General features: G+C 45.9%; 1 protein-coding gene across 4 annotated transcripts in view; it reads left to right on the forward strand.

Annotated features, from left to right (window-relative positions):
- Window positions 1-2533: 2533 nt before the first annotated feature.
- col17a1b (collagen, type XVII, alpha 1b) overlaps window positions 2534-26909 on the forward strand; it is a 30974-nt gene continuing 6598 nt past the window's right edge. Inside the window, exons 1-31 of one of the 4 annotated variants that reach the window (XM_061837108.1) lie at window positions 2534-2645; window positions 6785-6849; window positions 10123-10173; window positions 10295-10408; window positions 11648-11914; window positions 12014-12070; window positions 13440-13475; window positions 13559-13609; window positions 17449-17604; window positions 19342-20034; window positions 20168-20245; window positions 20355-20420; window positions 20807-20941; window positions 21030-21122; window positions 21189-21233; window positions 21319-21453; window positions 22179-23039; window positions 23123-23173; window positions 23326-23352; window positions 23626-23688; window positions 23758-23853; window positions 24353-24388; window positions 24478-24504; window positions 25097-25141; window positions 25222-25284; window positions 25559-25585; window positions 26030-26101; window positions 26245-26280; window positions 26354-26389; window positions 26693-26755; window positions 26867-26893. In XM_061837108.1, the coding sequence (XP_061693092.1) occupies window positions 6795-6849; window positions 10123-10173; window positions 10295-10408; window positions 11648-11914; window positions 12014-12070; window positions 13440-13475; window positions 13559-13609; window positions 17449-17604; window positions 19342-20034; window positions 20168-20245; window positions 20355-20420; window positions 20807-20941; window positions 21030-21122; window positions 21189-21233; window positions 21319-21453; window positions 22179-23039; window positions 23123-23173; window positions 23326-23352; window positions 23626-23688; window positions 23758-23853; window positions 24353-24388; window positions 24478-24504; window positions 25097-25141; window positions 25222-25284; window positions 25559-25585; window positions 26030-26101; window positions 26245-26280; window positions 26354-26389; window positions 26693-26755; window positions 26867-26893 (3562 nt within the window). In that variant the 5' untranslated portion in view covers window positions 2534-2645; window positions 6785-6794. The remainder of the gene's footprint in view (window positions 2646-6784; window positions 6850-10122; window positions 10174-10294; window positions 10409-11647; window positions 11915-12013; window positions 12071-13439; window positions 13476-13558; window positions 13610-17448; window positions 17605-19341; window positions 20035-20167; window positions 20246-20354; window positions 20421-20806; window positions 20942-21029; window positions 21123-21188; window positions 21234-21318; window positions 21454-22178; window positions 23040-23122; window positions 23174-23325; window positions 23353-23625; window positions 23689-23757; window positions 23854-24352; window positions 24389-24477; window positions 24505-25096; window positions 25142-25221; window positions 25285-25558; window positions 25586-26029; window positions 26102-26244; window positions 26281-26353; window positions 26390-26692; window positions 26756-26866; window positions 26894-26909) is intronic. The other 3 variants (XM_061837109.1, XM_061837110.1, XM_061837111.1) reach the window with 3 other exon arrangements.

The raw sequence follows: 26909 nt of genomic DNA on the forward strand, positions 1-26909 counted from the left end.
CTGTCTGCTGGAGGGAGGAAAAACAAAAAATTTCATAATGTCCACTTTTTTTTTTCAACAATCACGTGATCCTCCTATTATTATTATTATTATTTTTTTTTTCAAATCATTGCCTTTCCCGTTAGGTTTGCGCATAGATGTGAGCGGAGCACCCCCGGCCCCTCCCTCGCTGTCCTCGGGGCCATTTGTTTTCCGTCAGCGGAGCAGAACCGAGTCACGCTCGCCGTGAGTCATGCGGGCGGTGGGCGGTGGGCGGGGCCCGGGGATCCCACCGGCTCCAATGGCTCCTCGCTGGAGAGATAAAGAATGCCGCATGGAGTGGAAATGCTCGGAAGCCGAACACAAAAAGTACCTTTTATTCAGTGAGTGCTGTAAAACAATAACCCCCCCCCCACCCCCACCACCCCGCGCGCCTTGTTTACTTGAGGCATGATCAAAGTGAAAGCAAAATCTTTGTATCTTAGCAACTTTTTAAAATGTGTGCAGGAGGACGGACTGTCGCCCATTTGACTCGCAAAGAATTTGTAGTTCTCCAAGAACAGTCTACGGTTGAAATTTGTCATATTTGAATATGTTGACGCACTCAAAATGCGCGCGTTACATTTCCATGACACCGGTCGATCCATGCGCAGAATGTCAAACCCCGCTGACCTCTCAAGAGTTGTTCTGGAAATCTCGTTGGACGCTTTACGTGATGGTCCGAAAGCAAAAGGTGCTTAGGGTTGATCCCTGTGGTCCGCCACAATCCATCCATCCATCACGGGAGTGCTGGAGCCTATCCCAGCTGTCAACGGGCAGGTGGCGGGGTACACCCTGAACTGGTCGCCAGCCAATCGCAGGGCACATCGAGACAAACAGCCGCACTCACGATCACACCTCGGGGCAATTTAGAGTGTCCAATTGATGTTAAATGATTTTGTGATGTGGGAGGAAACCGGAGTGCCCGGAGAAAACCCACGCAGGCACGGGGGGAACATGCAAATTCCACACAGGGAGGGCTGGGATTGAACCCGGGCATGTTACTGCTGTGTCTCAGTGATTTTTACCAGTAAGTTTTTTTTTTTTTTTTTTACCGGCCCTGTTAGCGCGGCTCCAGTGTCAGCGCAGTGGGGCTAGCGTGAGCGCGCCGGCGGTAGCATTAGCGTGGCAGCACTGGCATCAGCATTAGCGCTGGCATCAAACTCTTTGTGTGTACCGTCTTTCTTTGTAAATATCTCGTGTTTCAATGTCAGTTTCAATATGGGAACTTGCGGCCTTTATACAGCTGCGGCCCATCTATGTACCAAATGGTATTTCCTTTGCAAATGTACTGGGTGAGGCTTATAACCGGGTGCGCTCTGTAGGCCGGGAATTACGGTAAACCTAAAAATTCATCATTCGCGGCACTCATAAGTCAAGCTACTTCCGTAGTTTTTGAATCAGAAATCAGGGTTAGTGTGTTTTTCCAACTGTTATTGTTTGGTAACACAAAAATGCTTGTAATATCTCAACATTCTCATTTATGACGTGACAATTTGAAATTTTGGTACAGATTTCAACAAAAATCACCAAAGTCGACACGTGTGATTTACCTCCGCGGGGCTCACAAAATCACGCGGCGGGCCGGATCTGGCCCCCGGGCCTTGAGTTTGACACCGGCGTCCCAGAACTCCTGAGCTCGACTCGGGAGTTAATCAGAGGGTGCGCACAGTCGTGCGACCGCATCCTCTCCGTTGTTTATTTTTACATCCTCCAATGGATGAACGGGTCGTAGACCGCATAAATGGCGGTGAAAGTTTTGAATTATTTTTAATATAATAATATTATTTATAATACCGTACACAGCGCAGACTTTTTACATCAACCATAAATGTGGAATTTTTTTTTTTTTAGAATGTGGACGACACTAAAAGTTTTTTTTTTTTGTTTCTTTGCATGGGCCATATTGAGCTAAGCATAGGTTATAACTTGTAATTATCGCAAAGATTCACATGCTTATGTGTCATATTTATATTTGCACTGTACGTGATGAAGCAGAGTACAGTAATGCAGTGTAATAGCAGTGGCTGCATGCAACCACCGACTGCGTGCCAATTATTGCCCAAATGTGTGCAGCAGATGTGATCCAGCTGCGACTGGAAGACTTTTCTCTTTTGCACAACAATCGCTTTCCGCACTAATAAAAGATCGGGAAGGAGGTGTAAAAAAATGTTCCCACCCCCTCCTCGGAAAAAAACAAAAACATTTGGGCAGCAGTTGTGGACACGGGTCCGCGGGAGGAGTTTTTTTTTTTTTTGTTTGTTTTTTTTTTTCCCCTTACTCACTGTTTTCAAGTTTTTGCAGACAGACGCGTTCAGGCGTCGTCTCCGGCTGTGGGACTTCGGAGCTCCCGACTGCTCCACCTGACTGCCAAAGCGGCGCTGAGGGGCGCGGCCGGGACCTCCGCCCGCAAATCTCGGCTGCGACGACTCGGAAAAAAAAGTCACAACAAGAAGCGGAGAGCACTTTTTTTTTTTTTTTTTAAATCTTCTTCCACCCCCCCCCCCCCTGCTAGGATCACCGCGGGGCTTGTTCACGCACGCTGGTCCCCCCACCCCACCACCACCCCTCACCCCAAAAAGAGCTCCACGCGGACGGAGGGACTTGATTGACTCCATTGGCTGGAGGTACGAACACAAACAGTGGAAATACATTTTTTTTAAAGCTTTTCTGTTATTTTTTTCCTGCGTTTTTGCTGAATGCGAGCTATTAAGAATTACTTCACTCTGGAAATTTTCAAGGACTTTTCCTGCTTCTGGCTTTGAGCTTCAAATGCACAAAATCTTCTTGCATGCCATATTTTTTTTGTGCTACTTTTTTTTTCTTGTGCTCACGTTAAAATTAGTCCGTTGCCACGAGCTCGCCGTGTAGTTTTACAAGCGCTTTACTGGTCTATTTGCATCTCTCCTAAATATATTCCTCACCTAGTTTAAGTGGCCGGAACTCCTCCATATGTTCGTCATATTTCCCTGTTATGAGGTGATTTGACGGTATTTAGGATGTGGATTCTTTAAAAAAAAAAAAAAAAAAAAAATCTGGTCAACATGGGAGATGGAAAAAAAAAACTAGACCCAGTGCGTGTTTATAGGAGATTGAGGAAATAGGAAAAAAAAGTGTTGGGATGTATTAAATATCCGCAGGGTGTGGTGAGTGAATTGTGGGGTCTGCATCTGGCCTTTTGAGCCTTTCATAGGCACTGGCAATAATGCGGTTTTTGAGACTTTGGTGCCCCCCCCCCCCCCCCCGCGTTTTGAGTTCTAGCAGCTATTCACAGCGAGTTAATCGTGTTAATGTACATGAGAAGTGTTTGTATGCGACGAGGGATTGTACTTTCAAAGATGTTGCTTTGACATTTGGCTTTTACAGCTTAGCATGTCCAATTTTTTTTTTTGTTGGGGGGGGAGGGCGCAAAAGGGTATGTAAACGGTTACCATGGAGGCTGAGATTTATTACATGCTTGCTAACTTTCAAGAAGTCAAAATCGTTACACTGAGTACCACTTAAATAATGACTGGTTCAGCTGCAAAGCGTTGGATTGACAGTTCTGAGGTCCTGGGTTTGATCCCGGACCCGCCTGTGAGGGGTTTGCGTGTTCTCCCCGTGCCTGCGCGGGTTTTCTCCGGGCGCTCGGGTTTCCTCCCACATCACAAAAACATGTAACATCAATCGGACACTCCAAATTGCCCGAGGTTGGATCGATGTCATGAAAACTTCCTCACACATCCCAAAAACATGCAACATTAATTGCCCCTAGGTGCGATTGGTTTTCTCGATGTGCCCCCCGATTGGCTGGCAACCAGTACAGGGTGTACCCCGCCGCCTCCCCGTTGACAGCCGGGATAGGCTCCGGCACTCCCGTGAGGATAAGCAGGTCAGAAAATGGGTGGATGGATTGTGGTGGACCACAGGGATCAACTCTAAGCACGTTTTGCTTTTGGACCATCTCGTGAAGTATCCAATGAGATTTCCAGAATAACTCCTGAGAGGTCAGTTCGGCAAGCATCAAAGGGGTTTGACATTCTGCGCATGGATGGATCAAACTTCCTCCCACATCCTAAAAAACATGCAGCATTAATTGGACCCTCTGAATTGCCCCTAGGTGTGATTGTGAGTGCGGCTGTTTGTCTCTATGTGCCCTGTGATTGGCTGGCAACCAGTTCAGGGTTTACCCCGCCTCCTGCCCGTTGACAGCTGGGATAGGCTCCAGTACTCCTGCGACTCTTGTGAGGATAAGTGGCAAAGAAAATGGATGGATGTACTAAAGCAGGTCTAGGTCTGTTCCTAAAAATGTAGATCCAGTATTATTATTCAGTTTGATTCTTGTGTCCTTAGTCGGAAATGGGTCGCGTGCCCTCTCCAGGTCGGGGATGAGATCCTTCCCCAAGTGGAGGAGTTCAAGTATCTTGGGGTCTTGTTGACGAGCGAGGGAAGAACCGAGCGGGAGATCGACAGACGGATCGGTGCAGCGTCTGAAGTCATGCGGACCTTGTATCGGTCCGTTGTGGTGAAGAGGGAGCTAAGTCCAAAGCCGAAGCTCTCTATTTACCAGTCCATCTACGTTCCTACCCTCACTTAAGAGCATGAACTGTGGGTCGTGACCGAATGAGCAAGATCCCGGATAAAAGCGGCCGAAATGGGTTTCCTCCTCCGCAGGGTGTCCGGGCTCTCCCTTAGAGAACGGGTGAGAAGCTCGGTCATCCGGGAGGGGCTCAGTGTCAAGTCGCTGCTCCTCCGCATTGAGAGGAGCCAGATGAGGTGGCTGGGGCATCTGATCCGGATGCCTCCCGGTCGCCTCCCTGGTGAGGTGCTCCGGGCACGTCCCACCCGAAAGAGACCCCGAGGGTGACGCAGGACACACGAGAGAGACTTAATGTCTCTCGGATGGCTTGGGAACGCCTCCGGATCCCTCCGGAAGTGCTGGAAGAAGTGGCTGGGGAAAGGGAAGTCTGGGTATCCCTGCTGAAGCTACTTCCCCCGTGACCCGACCCGGAAAAGCAGTAGATAATGGATGGATGGATGATTCGAGTAAAATGTTTTACAAATAATTTACCTAAAAACGTCACTTCAATAAATGTTTTAAAACACTTTTTAAAGATGGTTTACAAATGTTAAATACAACTGAACAGTGATTCTTTCACATACCTGTAGAGGGAGCCCATGGGTACCAAACTGTTTTTCGTGAAATGTACAACTAGTTAATCGTCTTCATGGTTGTGAACCTGAAGTTTTGCAAAATTTCCCGCCGAGCTCACGTGATGATGACTCATGTTTCGAAAAAAAAAAAAGTACAAAAAAATAAAATAAAAAGGCAAAACATACTCATTCGTTGAGCACTGAAATGTCGTCTCGCAAGATTTTCACACATTTTGATGTCCTGGAGGTTTGCATGACTTTTGTGATGCGTTTTGTTTTTTTTTGTCACTGCAAATTGGCATCATTTAGATTAGGCGTCATTAAAAAGCCAAAGAAAATGCGAAACATGCGAAGAATGTCAAACCCCTTTGATGCTTGCTGAACTGACCTCTCAGGAGTGATTCTGGAAATCTCGTTGGACGATTTACGTCATTGTCCAAAAGATAAATGTGCTTGGAGTTGATCCCTGTGGGCCACCACTATCCATCCATCCATTTTCTGAGCCACTTATCCTCATGGGAGTGCTGGAGCCAATCCCGGCTGTCAACGGGGAGGCGGCGGGGTACACTCTGTACTGGTTGCCAGTCAATCGCGGGGCACATCGAGACAACCAATCGCACCTAGGGGCAATTTGGAGTGTCCGATTGATGTTGCATGTTTTTGGGATGTGGGAGGAAGTTTTCATGACATCATCGATACATCCATGCGCAGAATGTCGAACCCCTTTGATGCTTGCCGAACTAACCTCTCAGGAATGAGTCTGGAAATCTCGTTGGATGCTTTACGTGATGGTCCAAAAGCAAAATGGGCTTAGAGTTGATCCCTGTGGGCCACCACAATCCATACCATCTATACATTTTATGAGCTGCTTATCCTCATGGGAGTGCTGGAGCCAATCCCAGCTGTCATCGGGCAGGAAGCGGGGTGGACCCTGAACTGGTTGGCAACCAATCACAGGGCACATCGAGAGAGTCGCACTCACAATCACACCTAGGGGCAATTTAGAGTCTCTAATTCATGCATGTTTTTGGCATGTGGGAGGAAACTGGACTGGTCGGAGAAAAGCCACGCAGGCAGGGGGGAGAACATGCAAACTCCACACAGGCGGGGCCAGGGATTTGAACCCCGGTCCTCCGAACTTTGAGGTCGCCGCGTCGCCCCCGCCACAATCCATCTTCTGAAATAACCTTGCCATTCGTTTTTTTTTTTTTTTTTTTTTTTTTTTTAGAGCAGGGACAAGCGCTATTTTTCAACACCAAAAAGACGTAATCCTTTACCCTGGCGCCGGGCTCCGCCTACAAGTATAGAAACTCCATATTTTTTAAAAACAACAAAAAAACGTATTTACCCATGTGATTGGATTTCCGCGACATGAAATTTCCAATTAAAGCACGAGTTCAAAGCCCGCCTTGTGACCTTCCTCCTCTGCAGAAACTCAAGTTAATCTTGTGACATTCTTGTCCTCTCTCCTCCCCCCCACCTTCTCATGCGCTCATCACTTTTATTGCCTGATTATCGTTTAATAGCATTAGAAGCGTAACAGTCAGTCGTCCCCCCCCCCCCCCCCCTTCCAAACACACACACACAGAGTAGCGTGAGTGCAGTCATCGTTGTGCTTTCGCCCTGTCGGCAGATAAGATGGCATGGACGAGCTAACAAGACTGGCGGCCCTCTCGGGAGACTTGGCGAATGAACGGGGTGAGGTTTCTGAACTCTTCCGAGTGTATAAACATACAACGGAACCTCTGAGAACAGGCCCAACTGGTCAACCGCAAGTTTATTTGCATTCAAAAATCGCTTTCCCCCATAGGAAATAATGACAATAGAAGCAATCCGTTCCAAAGAGTGGCCAGGCAATATTTTAAGTATTCCTAATGATCATACAAGTACAAAAAGACACAGACTGTATATGCAGTAAAAAGTATTTCATATTTGTATATCTCCCACATGCTTTCAACACTTTTGAAGTGAATAAAAATACACCGTAAACATGTTTGAAGGTCCAGACAGCAAAAAATTCCAAGCATAAACTACTGTACGTATTGTGTCTGTGCCTTTAAGAGGCGGTGAGGTGTCACGTGAGTGTCAGGGTGTGAGCAGTGGCCGACAACAGTGGTGTTCAATAATTGGCTCAATAGTGCAAATCCATTACAGTAAATGTCTTTACTGTAAAAAGCCATGAAAAATATGATTCATGAATATTATTCATGCAGTGACTGCTTTCTGAAATCTTGCAAGATTTATTTATTTTTTTATACAGTGATGCCTCGGTTCTCGACCACAATTCGTTCCAGAAAACGGTTCGAGAAGTGATTTGTTCAAAAACCGAATCGATGTTTCCCATTAGGATGAATGGAAAAATAAATAATGCGTTCCAAGCATTAAAAATTTGGCTTTTTAAAGCATTTGTTAAAGCTTTTCCTGATAATAAACTGCATCGTAGAAATACATGTATAGTTTAAATACTTTATATAATAAAAGAATTTAAGAAATATATTTATTTTTTGCTTAAAATGAATGCTTTATTAGTAGAGTACACTAGGCTAGGAGCGCATTGCCGTATCTGTAGCGACTCGGCCTCAAGCCTTGTAAACTTTTTTTTATAAACAATAAGCGTTATATAGAATAACAAAAGTGCGCTGGTTGTGCCGTGCGTCATTTCCGTTTTTTTTTTTTCGGGGGGGGGGGGGCGTTAAAATTGACAATAACAAAACGCATTGTGGGTGGGTCAGCTGCGCATGATGTTATTTCCGGATTTTTTCAGCGTTTTTGGGAATTCAAAACAAAGCTCGTCGTGGGTCAGCTGGTCTGGCCGCGCGCAATACGTCATTTCCGGGTTTTGTCGGGGGCGTTCGAGTACCGATTTTCGTCCGAAAACATAAGCAAAAAAAAAAAAAAATCTCAAAATTTTCGTTCGAAAACCGATTTGTTCGAAAACGGGGACGTTTGAGAACCGAGGCTCGACTGTATGCACATGTGGTCCTCAAAATCCTTTGCGCTGGACTCGAGGTCCGAGGTTCCACCGCCTCTTCATTTGATTCCATGTCCGATTATGAAAACGCTCACAAGCGGCCACTCGAACCTTACAACTGATGTTACGTTGCATTCAAAGACACTCCAAAGGCCCTCCTGCCAGGTCAAGAGTTAACTTTCCGCACCACTGCCACCTTTTGTCGGGCGCTTTTGTCTGACGCAGAATGCCACTTTCGCATGCCTTCCACTTCTCGAACGTCTCACCTTTCAAATCCCCCCCCCCATTCGCCCCCCCCCGTCTAACTTTTAAACCCTCCTGGCCGTCTTTGCGCATAGCAGTAGCTTTAATAATCAACATGCGATGGAGTCAAGTCCCGTCTGGTGATAAACTCCAAGTGGACGCGTAAAGTTAAGTCAGACCATACTTTTCTTGATGTGTCACCTCTAAAAATAATTCCCCCCCCCCCACCCCCCTGTTGGTTAGTCTCAGTAAGATGCAAAGTGCTTAAAAGGTAAGGGGTGGGGGTGGGGGGGGTAAATTAGAAAAGTGCAAAGGAACCGAACCTTAAGGGGAGTTAACAAATGGACGCGTGAGTTGGCGTTTCGAAGGCTTGCTGGCAACCGAGCCAAAGTCTTAAAAACCGCTCGAGTATGTTTGCTGGCCTGACGGGGAAAGGGAAGAAGTCCATAAAAGTCTGCAAGAGGAGGAAGAAGAGGGGAGTCGAAAACGGGGAGGCAACGTGACGTCGGGCTTTTCCTTGGGATCATCGTTATTATTATTAGTGACCGCATTCTGGGAGGAAACACTCCACGCGCTCAGAGGACACTGAACAGACCAGTTCAAAAGAAAATAGTCTATTGTTATTATTATTATTATTTTGGACAGGAGAAACATAGATGGGTCCATAGACTGATAGATCTGTATGGCAGATAGATGAACGACTCGCTAGCTAGCTAGATAGATCGCTAGATGGGTAGTAGCTTGCTAGGTCCGCTCGGATAGATAGATAGATAGATAGATAGATAGATAGATAGATAGATAGATAGATAGATAGATAGATAGATAGATAGATAGATAGATAGATAGATAGATAGATAGATAGATAGATAGATAGATAGATAGATAGATAGATAGATAGATAGATAGATAGATAGAAAGATAGATGATAAGCGGCTAGGAAAAAAAGAGGATAGATAGATAGATAGATAGATAGATAGATAGATAGATAGATAGATAGATAGATAGAGATAGATAGATAGATAGATAGATAGATAGATAGATAGATAGATAGATAGATAGATAGATAGATAGATAGATAGATAGATCAGAGTGTTAATTCAACTCTACATTTATCTTTGTGGTTTCTTTGCATCTCACTGAGAGCTATTTCTGTTATTTTGTTTATTGTATTTGTCTTTGGAAGGGGCGGGGGTGGGCAAAATATTCACTTTTGGACCACTACAAATTTTAACCATAATTAATAGTGAAGCATATAGCAATAACAGTTGCGCGTGAATAATGTATGTATTTATTTATGGAAGAAACAAAGCAAAAACTGAACTTTGAAGGCTTGTGCCAGCCAATAAGGCCAGTTGGGAAAACAGCAAATAATTTAGATTTTTTTTTTTTTTTTTTCCACTGATTAGCAACCACAATGTTGATGTTTATGTCGAATCTTAGTGCACTTCATGCTAAAAGTCCTTTTATGGGGTACTCTGGTTGTAAAAGTACCTGCAAAACTTAAACATCTGCTCGAACCAAAGCAAAAAGTCACTTTAATAAATGACTAATTAAAAGTACTGAAACCGTACGGCAGTACGTCAGCGGTACGCTCACTCGAACGGATCTGGGAATAATCATCAGGCACCCGCGCGGTCGACAGTTGCCCTCGCAAGGGATTCGCGCTGATGCTAACGTAAACACACGTTGCTTTGTATAAAGACTCCCCCGGATGAATCACAAACTAATCATTTTCCCCCGCTGCGCCGCGCTATCAGCAGGGACGGATTCCCTGACGTCCGGCGGCAGACTGACGTCCCTCCCGCCGAGTGAGTGCCGCCGTCCGACGGCCGCCGCTCGCTTTTAATTGTTGACGTCGTAGCCAAGGCGCGGCGCGGTAATTACAGAGGGAAGTGCCCGATGAGTAACGCTTGTTTTGCTGGTTGCTAGAGGGAACCGGGGGATCGGGTCACAGGAGCATGGCCAGCGGCGGCGTTGGCGGAGGAGGAGCCCTGGAGAAGAACGTCTTAACCCAGAAGAGCAGCACGACTTACTTCACTTCCTGTGAGTCACAGCGAAATGGGGAAAAGTTCGCTTCCCCGACTGCCGCGTCCAACCTGTGCGACGTTGAACTCCCGCAGCTTGAGGACGATGGTCAATAATTGTTAAAACACGTCCTCCTGCACAATTTTTGAAAATCACATCATTTTACTGATGAGGGTTTGATTTATTGGCAGATGTTCACCATCAATCGGCCATGATTGTTTCCAGAAAAAAAAAAATTACAATTAAAATTACAAATAATTAACTCTCATCCTCCCAAAAATTAATTGATGTCTACAATACATGAACTACTTGTTTGCCAAATGACTAATATTCTATTTACTCGGAGAACATCTCAATATTTCGCCCCATGCGAGCTTATTGGTTGATATCATGAACTGAGACTTGCTAAGCCAATCAGAGAGTAGCGGATGAAATCAAAGGGTCAAGATGAAATGTTGAGAAACAATTTGAAATAAGTTAATAAGATTCAAAAGCTGAAGGCCAAGTTAAAATGTGTTTGTAAAATATGGAAAATACAGTATGTTGAGTTATTTTGAGGACAAAATGTGATTTTTTAATGGGTTAGTTATAGTTTTTTTTAATTGATTGGTTATTAAATTAAATGAAAAATGTCAAACTTGTGTAAAAAAAAAAAAACAAAGTCCAGAACACTGTCTAATTTTCTAAAATCTTCAGTTGGTCTTTATAGTAACGAGTATGAGAACAATAATGAAAGATTACATCAAATTTTCCACGCCTGTTCCCCACCATGACACCAGGAAGGGAAAAAATGGGCCCAATTTGGACATTTTCACTTCGGGGTGTGCTCACTTTTGTTGCCAGCTTTTTTCGAGTTATTTCATGGGACCCATAATTTTACAACGTTCCACCACTTTACATTTTTCCCCCTATCAGGAAGCACACAGTCTTTTCTGCTCAGCCTACTTCTACTTCCTAGTTTACCTGACACCGCCCCCCTCCGCTCTTAAAGGGGTACACTCGTAATTACAAACAGAACACACACCCGCAACTTTATATCTGCGGGCATGGCTGGTGGACCACACCCGTAACTTTATATCTGCGGGCATGACTGACCACACCTGTACATTTTTCAAATGTGAGTGACTGCGAACACCCAATCATGATTAGCGTAAAGCCGGCACAATCGCAGTAGAAATATTCTCATCGTATCTGCGAACGTTCGTCGTCCCCCCCCCCCCCCCCCAAAAAAAAAATGTCTGCTCCGTGTCCTCGCAGCTTCGGTGGGCGTGAGCAGCAGTAGCTACAGCTCCTCGTCGGGGGTTTACCTCGGCGGGGACGGCAACGGCACCGCGAGCTACCCGGACGGCGAGGGCTACGGCAGCGGTAGCGGCGGCGGCGGAGGAGGAGGAAGCAGCTACCTCGTCAGCTCGGTGACCAAGGTTAGCTCGTCGGGCGGCGGCGGCGGAAAGAGAACGCAGGCCGCCTCCGCCGCCTCCTCTGACAGGAAGCACGTAGCGTCCGGCCGCTCCGGCGGTTACGAGGGTGAGTGGGTTTTCGACCCAAACTGAGGTGAAGCGGGCCACGGGGGGAGCACATAAAGACACTGTTTGTACTTGTGATGCCCTATTGTGTCTCTTCCAGGCAGCTCCAGCGCTAATTCCTCCCCAGAATTTTCCCGCAAAGACTATGGAATCTATTGTAAGTCACTCTTGACAGCTTCTGATCTAGTAGCCACGCTAGTCGACCTCAGAAGCAAATTTCTTTGCGCAGGAAATGACGGGCATACACCACGCAACCCTGCTGGAAATAGTGAAAATCTGCCAGTAATTGAAAAAAAAAAAAAAAAAACCAATAGAATTGCCGACGCATGGCACCAAAGCACTACTTTGCTCTAAGATTGGGCTGTCGAAAAGAAGCTTCTCCTCCCACTTCAATATAGTTCCTAGGGAACAAGATGATACCAAAACACTATTTGGGATTGGTGTGTTTAATTGAAGCTCCTCCTACTACTTCAATATAGTTCCTCGGTACGAAGGCGGCACCAAGGCGCTACTTTTATATTAGTGTTTCAGAAAGATGACAAGCACAGCTAATGGGCGAGTTTTCCATTTTTCCATGTCATTGAAAACTGGACTCAAGGGCCAAGTTAAAATGTGTTTGTAAAATATGGAAGATACAGTATGTTGATTTTATTTTAAGGACAAAATCAAATTTTTAATTGGTTAACTGTAGTTTTTTTTATTAATTAGTTATTAAATGAAAATGTCAAAATTGTGTACAAATATTTTTATAGTATTTTTGATATATTTCTTATTATTTACAATAAATCTTATATTTAATTAAATTAATACAATTTAAAAAAGAGAATTGGTAAATTTGAATTAACCAATCGATTTTTGAGAAAATGGCTAAATTAATGCAATAAATATTTTTGAACTGTTAGTCAGATCATATTTTTTTTCTTAAATAAAATCCTGATTATTTTAAACTGATATGACAGTTGATAAGCAACAAAAACTTTATCCACCATAAATTGCTCGCACTACTATTTAAGAAAATGAACAAAAACAGATGATGAAAAGAATGACAATGAGAATTCTTGAGAAGGAATGAAAATATACATAAAAAAAAAAGAAAAAAAGATGGTCCTGTTTTTAAATCAGTCTGTAAAAAAGCAGTAATTGACAGGCTAATTTTCAAAGCGACCATTTCCTGCTATGTCATAAAAAGAATCTGCGGTAATTTTTTTCTTATGCAAGACAACGCCGGTTCCCACACTGCAAAAAATAAAAAATAAATAAAAATGAAACCATCATCTGCTTCGAATATAAACGACGTTAAAAAATGCGAAGTGGCCAGACAATGACAATTTGTAACATTGTATTTTTCATTTCATTTCATTTTCATGTCTCAGAGGTGGTTTTGGCCAATTAAATCCAGATTATTCTCAAAGCTAGGGTCAAAAATATGTATTCACAGTACAGTACATACTGCTGACTATTTAGGAAAAAAAACCAAAAAAACAGAATGTGCCTAATAATTTGGATTTTGTGTTTGGACCTCGCAGGCTCCGGCAGCACCAGAGGGCGAAGCGAGAGCAGAGGTCCGCGCCCATTTCCCGCAGCACCAACACGCCAAAATGTCCCCGTTTGATTGAGATGTGGACTTTCTTTGTCCTCCGCACAGAGAGCGAGATCCGCGCCCGGCTCCAGAGCGCCTCTCCCACGGCCGGCAGATGTGAGTCGGCTTCACTTTGCTCTTTTGCGCAACCCACCGGAACGCAACAAAGCACCTTTGTTCCCCTAAAGGGATCTCGTGGATTGTTTACAAGCTACCGTAATTTCCGGCCTATAAACGGCCATTTTTTTCCACACGGTTTCAACCCTGCGGTTCATGCGTGGATTCGGCTAATTTGTGCATTTTTTTTTTAACGGCCGCAAAGGGGGCACTCGAGCAGGAAAAGTGAGAGTGATGTGTGCCGAGGAAGTGACTTTTTACCTGTCCGGCCCTGTTAGCGCTGCGCTAGCGTGTTACTGCCGTGCCTCAGTTATTTTTACCGATTAGCGCCGTGCTCACGCAGGGGTCACCAACGCGGCGCCTGCGGGCGAACGGTAGCCCGCGAGGACCATATAAGGCGCCCGCGAGTTATATCCTAAAAATCCCATAGGCCATAAATTGTTACTATTATTTGTGCTTTAAATTCTGAATCTGTCATGCTTACGTGAATACAAATTTTAAAATACCTGTAATGTAATTTCTACAATAAATATTTTATGTATGTGTAATGAACTGAGTCCGAAGTTTGCCGCAAACAAGTCACGTAGCCCTTCGTACGATCGGTGCTCACGAAGTAGCCCTCAGCCTCAAAAGGTTGTTGAGCCCTGCGCTAGCGTTAGCGCGGCACTAGTTTTCCATTTTTCCATTTCATTCCTCAGCCTCAAAAAGGTTGTTGAGCCCTGCGCTAGCGTTAGGGTTAGCGCGGTGCTAGTGTTAGCGTTAGCCCGGTGCTAGCGTTAGCACGGCGCTAGCGTTAGCATTAAACTCTGTGTACCGCCTTTCTTTGTGAATATCTCAATTTGGGTTTCAATGTGGGCACTTGGGGCTTTTACACAGCTATGGTATTTCCTTTACAAATGTACTGAGTGAGGCTTATAACCAGGTGCGGTCTGTAGGCCAGGAATTACGGTAATTTGGAGTCTCGCTTTTTTTTTTGGGGGGGGGGGGGGGCGTTACGGCCCCCGTCGGGGCTCACGTTTTCTGCCCCCGCCTCGGACATTCCCGCACTGCTCACGTGTGCGTTTCGGTCAAAATGGCTAGCACGCGGCCCTTGGGCACAATGCAAAACCAGGCTCTCAGACGGGCTTGATTGCGGGTTTTCGTTTTGCACGGTGCTGCTTCTGGCGCAGATTTGGCATCGGCGGCGGTACAAGTGACTCACTGTTGACCGCACGCTCTTGCTCGCTGATCACACCCCCGCCCCCCTCCCTCCCTTTTCTGTATTGAAGTGAGTAACGGTAGCCACGCCATCCGTTCAAGTAAACAAAGGGAAGCTCGTTTATTGCGGGGATACATAACGGACGCACGCGTCATCGGCGAAAATCCACGCCAGATAGTGACTAGTTTTTGTGGACCCCCCCACAGCCAAGTTGCCCCCCATACTATGAAACTCAAGAAGTATTCCTTAGAATAGAATTTTGTCATCCCCATTTTTCAGGGGAGAGTGGTGTAAGACGAGCCAGTGGATCCGGTGACAGACTCACCTCTCGTTGCTAAGCAACCACAATAAAAAGTGACTAAATATTTAGGGAAAGTTTGCCGCGGTGAAAACCATGGAAATATGGAATCGCCTCGGAATTTATGAAATAGTTTTGAAAGCAGAACTCAATGCTAATGGATTTATCAACCATTGTTCATGTTTGGTAACATGAGACATAACACAAAAAAATGCTAATAATATCTCAATGTTATCATTTATGATGTACAGTACAACCTCGGTTGTCGACCAAAATCCGTTCCAGAAGGCGGTCCGAGAAGCGATGTGTTTCGAAAACCGAATCGATATTTCCCACGTCGGCGTACAGAGGCTGCGTTATACACGATAACAACGCGCGTCGTGGATCGGCTGGTCGGGCCGCGCACGTTATGTTATTTCCGGGTTTTGTCGCAGGCGTTCGAGTCCCGAGTTTTAGAAGCAAAAAAAAAGCCTCGAAATTTGTGCTCGAGTACCGATTTTCGTTTGAAAACAGAAGCAAAAAAAAAATCTCGAAATTTTCTTCCGAAAACCGATTTGTTCGAGAACAGAGTATTAACCGTAGAAGGAATTTTCACAAAAATCACGGAAGTTGATTTGCCTTCGCGGGCCGTGTAAAATCGTGTGGTGGTCCAGATCTGGCCCCAGGGCCTCGAGTTTGACACCATGCTTTAAAGTAAGACTCACATGCCAGAAGGGTCCGAAAAATGTTTTTCATGCATGGAAAAATCATAAGGTATAGTTGATGATTGAGTTAAGACCAAAGTTCATAGATTTAATAAGTTTTATACATGACTTATGTTGTTTATGAGAGGCAAAATTAGATGCTAAAGCTAGCAAAAAAGTGCACCTTATTAGCTGTGTTGAAATGGTACAGTGAGGTAAAACTGAGCAATTTGGGCAGGAGCGTATAACAGCGTAATAGACGAAAGGTGATGGCCGCCATGAATGGGAAAAAACATATTATTATTGTGTCATTTAGCGCACAGACAATTTTTCTGAAATAGCCACTTCCCAAAGATTCGTGGACAGGGACTCCGGAGACTTCGCGTCTTTCTAAAAAAATGAAAATTTCCATGATATCAGCTGGAAACATGGCGTCGGCACACGTTCATCCCGCTCAGGATGTGAGGGATTTCTTCGCACTGAGCAGAAAAAAAAAAAAGTGGAAAAAGTGGACCGGGAACCCCACAACGAAAACCCTGCAACCGAAATATACACCGTAAGACCGCAAAAAATGCCGCCTATTCCTGTCCCGGGCGGACGCCCAGGATGCAGTCCGTGCGGTTTTCGCAGACTTAACCCCACATGGGCCGGGTGTCCAATTACCCGCCCAGCTGCTTTTTATTTGTCAGGGAGGAGCCTTCTGTTCTGGAGTTTTGGGGGGGGGACGACACGTTTACAGTTCAGCCCACACGAGTGCGAACATCACATTCATTCTATTAAAAAACAAAAACAAACAAAAAAAAAAACAGCAGGTTGACTTCTGCAGTGAAAACTATAAATAAATAAAATGTACAGTATGACAATGTCATCGACACCGACATAATCCACAGGTGTCAAACTCAAGGCCCGGGGGCCAGATCCGGCCCGCCGCAGGATTTTATGTGGTCCGCAAAGGCAAATCATGTGTATCAACTTTCGTGATATTTGTTCAAATCTGTACCAAAATTTCAAATTGCCGTATCATAAATGGGGTGGCACGGCGGATCAGGCGGGAGAGCGTTGGCCTCACAGTTCTGAGGTCCTGGGTTCGATCCCGGGAGCCGCTAGTGTGGAGTTTGCATGTTCTCCCCGTGCCTGCGCGGGTTTTCTCCGGGCACTCCGGTTTCCTCCCACATCCCAAAAACATGCAACATTAATTGGCCACTCTAAATTGCCCCTAGGTGTGATTGAGAGTAAATTGCCCCGAGGTATGATTGGCTGTTGTTTGTCTCCATGAGCTCTGCGATTGGCTGGCAACTAGTTCAGGGTGCGCTAACCCCGCCTCCTGCCCGTTGACAGCTGGGATCGGCTCCGGCGCTCCCCGCCACCCTTGTGAGGATAAGCGGCGAAGAAAACGGATGGATGGATATCATAAATGATAAAGTTGCAATCTCACAAGAATTAATTGATGAATTTAATTTATTAATTTTAACGTGTTCATAAATTTCAGATGTAAATTTGATGAGCCGGTTAAAGATTTTGACGGTTTCACAGTCATGAGTTTGACGCCCCTGACATAATCAACCCTTTCGGGTGCTTTTCAAGTTAAGAGCCGCAGCGCTCCGGCGTGATAGTAATAAAAGTGTAATTAAACGAGACCCCGTCTGCTTGTCACGTGCAGGGGCGGAGCTCGACGACGTGAAGAAGCTGCTGAAGGTCCGCTCCAGCAGCTCCAGCCCCGCCCGCGCCTCCAGCACCTCGGCCATCATGAGCGGCCCCAAGAAGGCCAGCGTGGAGACCCAGACCATCTCCGTGACCTCCCGGGCCTCACAATCGGGTATTTGACCCCGCCGCAAAGTTTTCCTCCCACGCACAGCGCACAGACATTCTGCCCCCCCCCCCCCCCCCCACCACCACTCACCCACACCCCCTCCCCTCCCCACTTGGGGTTTACTGTTACAGCGAGTTACTCACACACGACATCTGCTTTCCTGACATCATTAGGTACACATGCTTCAGAAATGAGCATAAATATGGAAGGAAATATGTGCCAACCAGGACTGGAATTTGAAATGTGAAGTGATCACGTTTTCAATCGTTGTATTTCAGTGTAACATTTCAACGTTAACAATTCAAGTGGTTACAATTCACTGTCTGAAATTCACCGTCTGTGCCACCAGGCAGGGTTACTTCAGGTCAGAACCGTTCGGTGAATTTCAGACAGCGAATTGTAACCAGGGGCGGCACAGTTCACCCCAAAAACATTCAACATTAACTGGACACTCTAAATTGCCCCGAGGTGTGATTCTGAGTGCGTCTATTTGTCTTGATGTCCCCTGCGATTCAGGGTGTACCGTGCCTCGTGCCCGTTGACAGCCGGGATGGACTATGGTGCTCCTCGCGACCCTTGTGAGGATAAGCGGCAAAGAAAATGGATTGATGGATAAATTGCCCCTAGGTGTGATTGGGAGTGGGGCTGTTGTCTGTCTTGTTGTGCCCTGCGATTGGCTGGCGACCAGTTCAGGGTGTACTGTGCCTCCTGCCCGTTGACAGCCGGGAGAGGCTCCGGTGCTCCGCGTGACCCTTGTGAGGATAAGCAGCAAAGAAAATGGATTGATGGATGAATTGCTTCTAGGTGTGATTGTGAGTGCAGCTGTTTGTCTTGATGTGCCCTGCGATTGGCAGGCAACCAGTTCAGGGTGTACCCCGCCTCCTGCCCGTTGTCAGCTGGGATGGGCGCTCCCCGTGACCCTTGTGAGGATAAGCAGCAAAGAAAATGGATTGATGGATAAATTGCTCCTAGGTGTGATTGTGAGTGCAGCTGTTTGTCTCGATGTGCCCTGTGATTGGCTGGCAACCAGTTTAGGGCGTACCCCACCTCCTGCCCCTTGACAGCTGCGATAGGCTCCAGCACACCCCGTGACCCTCGTGAGGGTAAGCGGCTAAGAAAATGGATGGATGGGCTCATTTACAAATAACACAAAGGTGTTGGAATCTGTAAAACACAAATTTGGACTGTTTCACTTCGAGGTTTTGTTGCCAGCGGTTATTGACAATATAGCCTGAGTTTTGTGCTATTTTGAGGACGGTCATAATTAGTAATTTACCAAGTAATTAAGTATTTATAATTTGACTAGCTACACGCTAACTACTTTGCATCGTAGCAAAGTATCGTCAGCTTAGTGTCATCCCATGAAAAGATGTCACAAAATATTGACAAAAACTTGTGAATGTTGATGAGTTTGAAGGGCGTATGGAGGTATTTCAGTCGTGGAAGGAATAATCATAACAGTTATGAACACAGCGCATGGCCACATACCAGTAATGCAGATTTATTTATTTTTTCTTTAGATGGAAATAATACAATATGTTTTTTTTTTTTTTTTTTAATGAATACGGTGTTTCACAAAAGTGAAGTTTTTTTTTTTTTTCCAAACACAAAATACTGACACTGATTGCAGTTGGGGCATTTTCACTCAGAGGTGTGCACACTTTTGTTTGCTAGCCTTTTAGCGGTTAATCGTTTCATCATTTTGAAGAGACATGACATCGCTCTTCAATCTCCCTTTCACAGTGCTGACATTCGGTTCCGGCGGCAGATCGGACGGCTTCCGCGTCGTGGACTCGAGCGGCTTGCTCGAAACGGGTCTGGCGGCGGGCCCGTTCGACACGGGCGCCAAGACCAGCCATTATGAGGGCAGCCTCAAATCGGGCCACTACAGCGACGCGGGGAGGTCAGACCTCGGCGTGAGGTCGGTCACGTACGAAACGGGCGTGAGATCGGGCCAGTACGGCGCCGGAGTGAGATCACTGTCGTACGATACGGGCGTGTGGACCGGACAGTATAACGGTAGCGCCAAAGTCGGACAGTACGACACTGGCGTCAGATCCCTGACCCAGAATACCGGAGTCGTATCCGCCCAGTACAATGGCAGTTTGAGGTCCGGCCAGTACGATACCGGCGCCATATCGTCCCAGTACGGCGGTAGTTTGAGGTCCGGCCAGTACGACACCGGAGTGAGGTCGTCCCAGTACAGCATCAGTCAGAAATCCGGCATCCACGACTCCGGCGTGAGGTCGACCCAGTACGACTCGGACGTGGCGCTTCCGGGCTTCCCGTGGTCCTCCGCCACCTTGCCCAGCGGTTCCGGGACCGCCGCCACAGCGGCGGGGGCGGGCGCCGGCAGCAGTTACACGTACCAGGCCGGCGCCAACAACATGTCGGGGGGAGCGACGCCCGTTGGCTTGGGCGCACCATCCCTGTCAGGTGAGCTTCAGACAGTACACTAATGTATTTAAATTGACTCATTCTAAATATTTATACTTTGATTTTTGAATAAAAAAATAATAATTCTTGCCTTGCCCCCCCAAAAAAATGACATTAATTTTTGTCCCCGCAGTTTATGGCTTTCAGAATAATTTGGCACCCACTTCTGGCGGTGCGATCACTACAAGTGGCGCAAATGCCACCATGACAAGTACGTATTCTTGCAATTTAATGAACAAAAAAATATGATATATGAAATATAATGCGCTATGAAAGTTCACCTTTCCCTGATTGTGTGTCTCTTTTTTCTGTTTCGACAGCTTATGGAATTCAGAAAAACGTGTCTGGTGTTGGGGGCGGTGTCGCTGGCACCGGAGTCTCTTCAAGTAAGCTCCTCTAGCGCACCCTGGTGGATAAAAATATATGATCAAAGCTCACTTTTACTTTAAAGTAAAGTCTTCTTCTTTGCCTTTCGGCTTGTCCCGTCTCAGATGAACGCATTTTTTTTTTTTGGCATAGGTTTTATGCCCTTTAGCAAAGCTGCTTAATGCTGAATTATATTTTTTGTGTGTAGTTACATTGTAATAAAGTAGTTATTACCTGTTAATTTTAAATTAAAATGTTTAAATCCGCTTAGTGGAAGTACTACACAATTTAGTTTAAGAATATAATTATTATTCTGTTCAAGTGAGAATTCTGATATGAAGCCCCCCCATTAGAGGGATTACACGGTGCTTTCTGTGACACGATCGACCTTCTTTGCGGTCTCCAGCTATGAGATCCCAAAACGAGGAGGGGTACAAGGACTACGTGTTCGTGAATTCGGACAAAGAGAACGCCAGGGACACGGAAACGCTCATTTTGGCCAAAGACAGCGGCAAGCAGTTCACTCGGACCGTGGGAGGAGGTGCGGCCCGGCTTTCTCGCGGTCCCGAAAACCGAAGTGACAAAAAGTGCGAACGGCGACGGCAGACGTTTGATTTTTGATGTTTCAGGTTCCCTCTCGGGTGACTCCATCCAGAAGGAGAAGCTCATCACGACCTACGGCGAAGGAGCTCAGCTCAAGGCGGGAACGGGAAACGCTTACTGTGAGTCCAAAACCGCTACCGTACCCCGTTTTCGTTCCCGAAACTAAAGACGTGTCCGTTCACCAGATGGATCCTCGGGAGTTTTAATGAAAGACAAAGGCACGCACGCACGTATGTATTTTTTTTTTTGTACCATTTTACGCGCGGACAGTCTCGTCACGCTATTATTTGAAATAAACGTCGTCTCGGTCGGCAGAGCTTCGCAAGAAGGGCGGCGCGTGCGGCTGGTGTTGCTGTTCCGATGCGTGTTGCTCATGGTGGAAGTGGCTGCTGGGGTTCCTGCTCCTCTTCCTGCTCCTGCTCGGTCTCCTCTTTGGCCTCATTGCACTGGGTAAGGTCTTTCCTTTGCAAAATATCACAAATTGTTATTGGCCAATGACATTGTCAACTAGTTATTACAACATAAATCGTTTTTCATGTAAATTTCCATGTTGGAAATGTATTTCAAATGAATTCTTTGTCAGAATTTACAATCCATCAGTAATTATTATCGTGTAATAACAGTGTAGTAAACTAGTAAGTACAATTCAAATAACGTGAACCTAATTATAATGGATTAATCTTGTTAAAAAAGTTATCTTGCTATATATATATATATTATATATATATATATATATAATTATTTCCGTGTTAAATGTCAGAATGGTGTAATTTTTGTCCAATAACATTGCAGTCAACTAGTTATCAAGAGATGAATGACTCACATTCTTTAATCTTTCTTGATTAAAGAAATTGTTCTATGAATAAATCAAACAAAAAATTAGGATTGCAATACATTGTTTTAAAATACCTCAATTTCTATTTAACCGGCTGAATGCTACTATTATTATCCAATAACAAAAAAAAATGTAAAGCCAATGATGTCATCCATCAGCCAATCACAGTGCTGACTAAGCGTCCAATCAAATTGCAATCTTGTCATTCGCTGTACTGTTGATAGCCACTAGGGGGCACATTTTCACATTCATCTGGGAAGGCCTTACTCTACTGTCTATAGAAAAATGTTTTATTGACTTTTTAAATCTTATTGAACGAAATGAATGTTGTCGATTCCAGCCGAGGACGTGAGAAAGCTGAAGAATCGCGTGGCCACTCTGGAGAGCGAGTCGGCCATCATCTCCGCTCGCACCAGTCGTCTCGTGGGTCTTGGCGGCAACACCTTCATGGACGGCGGGGGCCAATCCAAAACGGACATATTCGTGTTCGGAGCAGGCGGAGGTGGAGGCTCGGACTCCAGTTCAGGAACGCAAATCGGAGTTGCTGCCGGTGCTGGAGGTTCTGCTGGGGGTGTGGGTGTCAGTGGTGGAGCCGGAGCTGGAGCCGGAGGTGCTGGTGACTCCAGCGGTTCAAGCACGGGTGGAGGCGCTGGAGCTAGTGGTACCAGTATGGGTGGCGCTGGAGCTGGTGGTACCAGTGTGGGTGGCGCTGGAGCAAGTGGTACCAGTATGGTTGGCGTGGGAGCCGGAGGAACCAGTATAGGTGGCGGTGGTGGAGCAAGTGGAACCAGCGTAGCTGGCGGTGCTGGAGCCAGTGGAACAAGCACAGGTGGCGGCGCAGGCACCAGCTTCGGTGGGGGCTCTAGTTCCGGACGTACTACCATCATTACCGGCAGTACCCACACCAGCGGCACCAGTGGCAGTACTGGCGCTGGTGCCAGCGGAACCGGCTTCAGCGGCGGCGCAGGCACCGGCGGAACCGGCTTGGGCGGCGCCGGCGGCATCGGGGGCGGCGGCGGCATCGGCGGCGGCGGCTCGTCTTCTAGCCACACCACTAGTTTCACCGGCACGTCCAGCGTGAGCCACAGTGGCGGTCAGGGCTTCTGGACCAGCGGGACCGGCGGTTACGTGGACGCTGCCGCTCTTCACATGGCCATCCAGCGCATGGTGAGGGGGGAAATGCAGTCGCAGGCATTCCAAGGTAACGTAAGACATAGCTATGGATGCTAACATGGACAGAAAGCATATAATATTATTCGCATAATATTTGCATCTTATTTTCAGCTTTTATATCAGGAGCAATGCAAGGAGAAAGAGGACAACCTGGACCCAAAGGTGACTTTTGTTTTATTACTTACTTTTTACTCAAAAAGACTGCGGTACCTTGACTACGTTTATGCTAAACAAAGCTTTGGCGCCATCCTGTGGAACCTTTAGGCCGTTTCAGAACACACAAATGACCAAAGGTGGTTTTTTTGTCGTCGTAGGTGACACTGGACAACCCGGATTTCCAGGTAAGGGAGGACAGGAATCAGGACTTGTTTCAGAAAACTGTGAAATTGCACATTTCAGACTTCTGATGAGTATAAATCTAGCAGTCACTCTATCCTGTCTGTACACAAATTGTTATGTGCACGCAGACATGTTCATCACAATAAACGTGATTCTTCTTATTATTATTTTAAATGCAGCCTTGATGGGCAGGTGAGGTTTCTGGCACCCCCTACTGGTTTAAAGTGCGTCTTACCGTACAATCTTGCATTACATATAAAACATTTTGATTTCAGGTGCTCCTGGTCCCATAGGCCACGAGGGTCCTCAGGGTCCGAAGGGCCAGAAAGGAAGCCATGGTATGGACACTGGTACATGGTCTCTGTTTGGACTGTTTTAATGTGGGTTAATAAGACAATTATCTGAAGGTGAACACGGACTGGAGGGTCCTCCTGGTTTGAGGGGGCGTGAAGGCCCTCCTGGACCCAGAGGTGAACAAGGATTTGGCGCCAAAGGTGAAAAAGGTACATAAAACAAAAGGGCTGCTGAATTATGCAGTATGGAGGACCTGTACGCCTGTATTTCTATACCTGAACTGTGAAGGCAGTCCTACACCCATTCAGGAAGGGACATGACGAGTAGTGAACAGGACCAGACAGGATAGGGCTTCTGAGTCAGGAGCTGGATTTGATTTCTGGGGTCTGGGGATGAGTAGAACGCAGGTCACGAAGGGATACAACCAGACAGGGTAGGTGAGCCAGGAGTTGGGGCAAGACAGAACAGGACAGGACAGGTCAGGACAGGAGTAGTGAGTCAGGAATTGTTTTCCGTCTTCAGTATATGTGAACTGGGAAAGAAGTGTTGAAACCTGTATGGAAGGACACAACTAGTAGCAAATAGGACAAGATGTGACAGGACGGAGAGGACAGGACCGAAGTCGTGTTACCGGTGTATGATAGGAGTCGGGAAAGAATCTCAAAGAAGTCTTGTCAATCTTCAGTATGTTTGTTTTTGTTCTGGAAGGTAATTCTGGGGAAGCTGGAGTCCCTGGTCAGAAAGGTGAGAGACCACCACCACTAGTTATTGATCGTAATCAAGTTACACATCTACAGTATATATCTTAACGCTATACCGATTGTTCGCTCTAGGTGCTACCGGGCTCCTTGGAGCACCAGGTGAGCCTCTTCCTGTTCTCATTCACTCAAGCAAGATTCTTCCTCTTCCTCTTTGGCCTTAACTGATGATCTCGATCTTGACGCTCTAGCTCTGTTTCCAAACCTTCTAGTCTCTGTTCTCCCTCTGATGAGCTCATTCCTGATCCTGTCCATCCTGGTCTCTCCCAAAGAGGATCTCAGGATCTTTAACTCTGCCTCCTCCCCAAACTCTGTTTTCTGTCTTCTGGTCATTGGTACCCTCTCCAAACCAAATACTGTAAAGCTTTCCTTTCAGATTTGGGGGAGCGCTTCGGTCACTTTCTTCCACCTGTTCTATGCTGGCTGTACCCTCTCTTTCGCCTCTTTTGCAAGTCCCCATTGTTCTGAAAAGTTGATCTCAAATACTTCAGTTCTTGCACGTTCACTCCTGATATCTGCAGTGCATACCTCGACCTTTCTCGGTTCTCTTCCCTTTTTTGGATGGTTCTCAATTACTGTACTCCCTATCCCTAATAACTGGGGTCAACCGACTCCAAAAATCACGGACAACAGTTTTGGCAAATGTTTGTTTTTGTATTGCTTGTTTTAAAACGCGATCTATTTGTTCGACCAGGTCCTCAGGGTTTCCGTGGAGAAGCAGGGTCACCTGGTCTTAAAGGTAAAATCTGAAAAGTATAGAAATAGTAACAGGTTCTATTCAAGTAAAATCAACCTAAATTCACTTATATGCGTGGCCAGGTGACCGCGGTTTACCTGGTCTTCCTGGTCCGGCTGGAGAGAAAGGAACCAAAGGGTCCACAGGTGAGCGTGACAACCGTTTCACCACGTACTGTATGTAAAAACGTGTTATTATTGTCGGGCGATTGATTGAAATGATTGAATATGCTTAGAAATGTATCGACTGCTAGATATTTTATTGTATTTTTGACTTTATGGATCTAAAGACCGCAAATACGATGTGGAATGTTATCAGTGAGGGTGTAAGCGGGGAGCAGGGATGGGTTGGCTTTATTATGTTTCAGTTTTTCCCGACTATCGTAGATTAACGTGAGTGTTCGTGTCTTTGTATCTTCAGGACAAGATGGTGCAAAAGGCTCAAGAGGTAAATATTAGCATTTCTTGTTAGCCATGTAGCTCATAATTAGTTTTGGAGCCTCCTGGAATGACGGTTTTTGCGGTTATAGTAAATCATCTTTCTGGGAACCCCGACTTGCCTACAAGTTCTTCATTTTTTACAAGCGTGTGAAAATGTACGGATTTGAGGAGTTCCCAACAGATCCGCCATAAATCTCACTCAGCAGCGCCCTCTGGAAAGTTTGAGAACATGACACCAGTTTAACAGATTGGCATGGAATTGGGCAGAGATGCACGAAAAGGTCTTAATGAGCCATGCCCGAAACTGAACAGGAAGTGAGGCATTTTTTTGTTCCAAGTAGCCATTTTGCGCGAATTCCAGAGCTTTATTCTGTGGATTTCGCTCACACGAGTCCTAAAACAGGGTTAGTTTCAGGACATTTCTTATCATAAATGATGTACATGCTCACAGGTGATCTCGGCAGTCCTGGACACCCCGGACTTCGAGGTCCAGCCGGGCCGCCGGGAGATGCCGGACCGCCAGGTGCTCTCGTGCGCTTCTGAAACATTGAAATTGATTATATAATGTGTATTTATTTAAAAAAAAATCCGGGTCATTACAAAACTGTTGCGTTGAAATATTTTTGAAAGCCTGCGAAGTCAAACGGTGTTTTCTTCTTCTTGTAGGAGCACGAGGCAATCCAGGTCTACCGGGCCCGAAAGGTAAAAGAACCGGCACGGAAAACTGCAGGCTTTCCAAATCGGTCAAATAATTATTGCGTCTGTGTTGTTTCAGGCGATACTGGGGAGGCGGGAAGAATTATCAATGCGGGTAAGCAGCCTGAAAAAAACACGTTTGAAACCGTACCCATCGGGTCCAGCAACTTAACAGTTTTTGTTTGTGGAACGGGGCAAGTAATTCAATGCAAATACAAAATGAAAATACTCACAAGGAGTATGAAAAAAAGATACTCACGGAAAACTGAAGTGAGCATGTGATAAATGGCTAACATTACCTCATTCCAAGCCACTTAAAACGAAAAATGTATTTAGTTAACAAATACAAATTCAACATGGAAGTATTTGTATTTGTAGTCTTCAATGGGAAGGTGCTTAACTGTCCCTCATTTTCCAGCCGGTGTCGCCACTGTACATATCCCTGGACCACCCGGGCCTCGCGGACCTCAAGGAGTATCAGGTCTGACGCCTTATTTCATCTTTGTAATAACACGATAACAACATAGTAATAACAAGTGGCTACACGTGCTGGTAATATTTAATGTTGTTTTGTGGGGAAACGTCTTCTCAGGTCCCGCTGGTCCTGCCGGTCCTGCAGGTAAAGCATTACACAG

This window comes from Syngnathoides biaculeatus, chromosome 12 (assembly GCF_019802595.1).
Source record: "Syngnathoides biaculeatus isolate LvHL_M chromosome 12, ASM1980259v1, whole genome shotgun sequence".
Taxonomy (NCBI): Eukaryota; Metazoa; Chordata; class Actinopteri; order Syngnathiformes; family Syngnathidae; genus Syngnathoides; species Syngnathoides biaculeatus.